This window comes from Protobothrops mucrosquamatus, unplaced genomic scaffold, assembly GCF_001527695.2.
Source record: "Protobothrops mucrosquamatus isolate PMUCROS unplaced genomic scaffold, P.Mucros_1.0 scaffold3202, whole genome shotgun sequence".
Lineage (NCBI taxonomy): Eukaryota > Metazoa > Chordata > Lepidosauria > Squamata > Viperidae > Protobothrops > Protobothrops mucrosquamatus.
The window spans coordinates 36353-37811 of NW_015389200.1; the positions used below are offsets into that span (position 1 = coordinate 36353).

At 56.9% G+C, this 1459-nt stretch overlaps 1 protein-coding gene across 1 annotated transcript; it reads right to left on the reverse strand.

Annotated features, from left to right (window-relative positions):
* Positions 1-439: 439 nt before the first annotated feature.
* FUT7 (fucosyltransferase 7) lies at positions 440-1459 on the reverse strand. Its single transcript, XM_015826611.1, has one exon. The coding sequence runs from the start codon at positions 1457-1459 to the stop codon at positions 440-442; it is 1020 nt and encodes a 339-aa protein (XP_015682097.1).

Genomic DNA, 1459 nt, shown 5'->3' on the forward strand with positions numbered 1-1459 from the left:
AACAGGAAAGGGTTTAAGGTCAGGGCAATCTTCTGCTTCACAGCTTTCACGTCTTCCTCTGCCGTTGGAATAGCTTTCTTCTCCGCCCCTGCCCCCCATCTGGCATTCCACGGGGGTTCAGCTACAAATCCCACCATCCATCCCAGACTTGGGGAATGGACCTTGCTGAGGGAGCAGAGGAGAAGCGAAGTCTGATTGACGAGCACTTGAGCGAAGGAGGAAGGAAGGAAAGGAAGTCGAAGAAAAAAAAAGAGAACCAAAGAATTGAACCCTGGGATAAGAAGGGAGGATAAGTGGGAAAAGGAGAGACCCCATGGGTGGGCACTGGTGCCAACACAGGGAATCTTACTTTGGGGTCAGGGGTCTTCTGAAGGGAGCAGGAGAGGAGCCACGGAGAGTCTGACTGCCCCAGGGACATTTCTGGCTTTAGCAGCAGAGGCTAGTAATCCCAGTACCAGCGCTTCAGGTCCGGGTAGAGTTTCTTCTGGGGCAAACGGGGGTACTGACAGCAGATGGAGCAGAACCGTTCCCGCCAGTCCTGGTGGAGTCTGACCGCGTAGCTCCGCTTCCAGGCAAAGAAGCTCCGGTAGTGGCTTTCGTTCATGGTAGTCAAGAAAGTGGCCAGCTCCTGGGCTGAGCTGAAGTCGTCCACGTGGATAAAGGCATTGGCGGGCATGAACTGCTGGTAGTTGGCACGGGAGGGGCCCAGGACAATGGGCACAGAGCCGGCGAGGAAGGCGTTCCTCCAGAGCTTCTCCGTGATGTAGTCCCGGTGGATGGAGTTCTCGAAGGCCAGGTAGAACTTGTACTTGGAGATGGTTGGCAGCAAACAGTCGGGGCACAGCGGCCTCCTGCTGGCCTTCCCAAACACGTCGATTCTGAGGTGACTGGACAGGTCGCGGTACATCGCTGCCCTGGCTTGGGAGCGATGATAGTTGCTGATCACCCAGGAGACTAAGCCGGTTTTCTCTGGGATCTCCACCACACCCAGCGAACGAGGCACCAGCTCCCCATAGGGGAGAAAGAGGTCAGCATCTCTCCTGTACGAGAGGACCCAGTTCCATTCATTCCCCGTCCAGCCCTCCAGGGCTTTGGTGTGGCTTGGAGACTCCAGGGAGACCCAAACCCAGTTCTGCCCAGGGTGGGCCTTGGATGGTGGAAGGTCCTGCCTTTCGTGCTGGAGTTCCCGGTGATGGAACACCACAACGTCCGCTTGGCTGAACAGGGTACGGTTCGTGGTCAGTTGGCAGCCTGTGATGCCATAGAGCCTGGAGCAGACATCACCGGTCAGGTTTGTGGCTTCCCCGAAGGGCCAGCTCCAGATCAGGAGGGTCAAGGTAGTGTTCTGCCTTGGAGACCTTGGAGGGTTATCGAACAGCGTGAGGAGAAGCGGGGCATTCAAGAACAGGACGATGCCAAGGAGAGACGCAGTGGTCCAGATCTTTGCCACAGGAGCCAT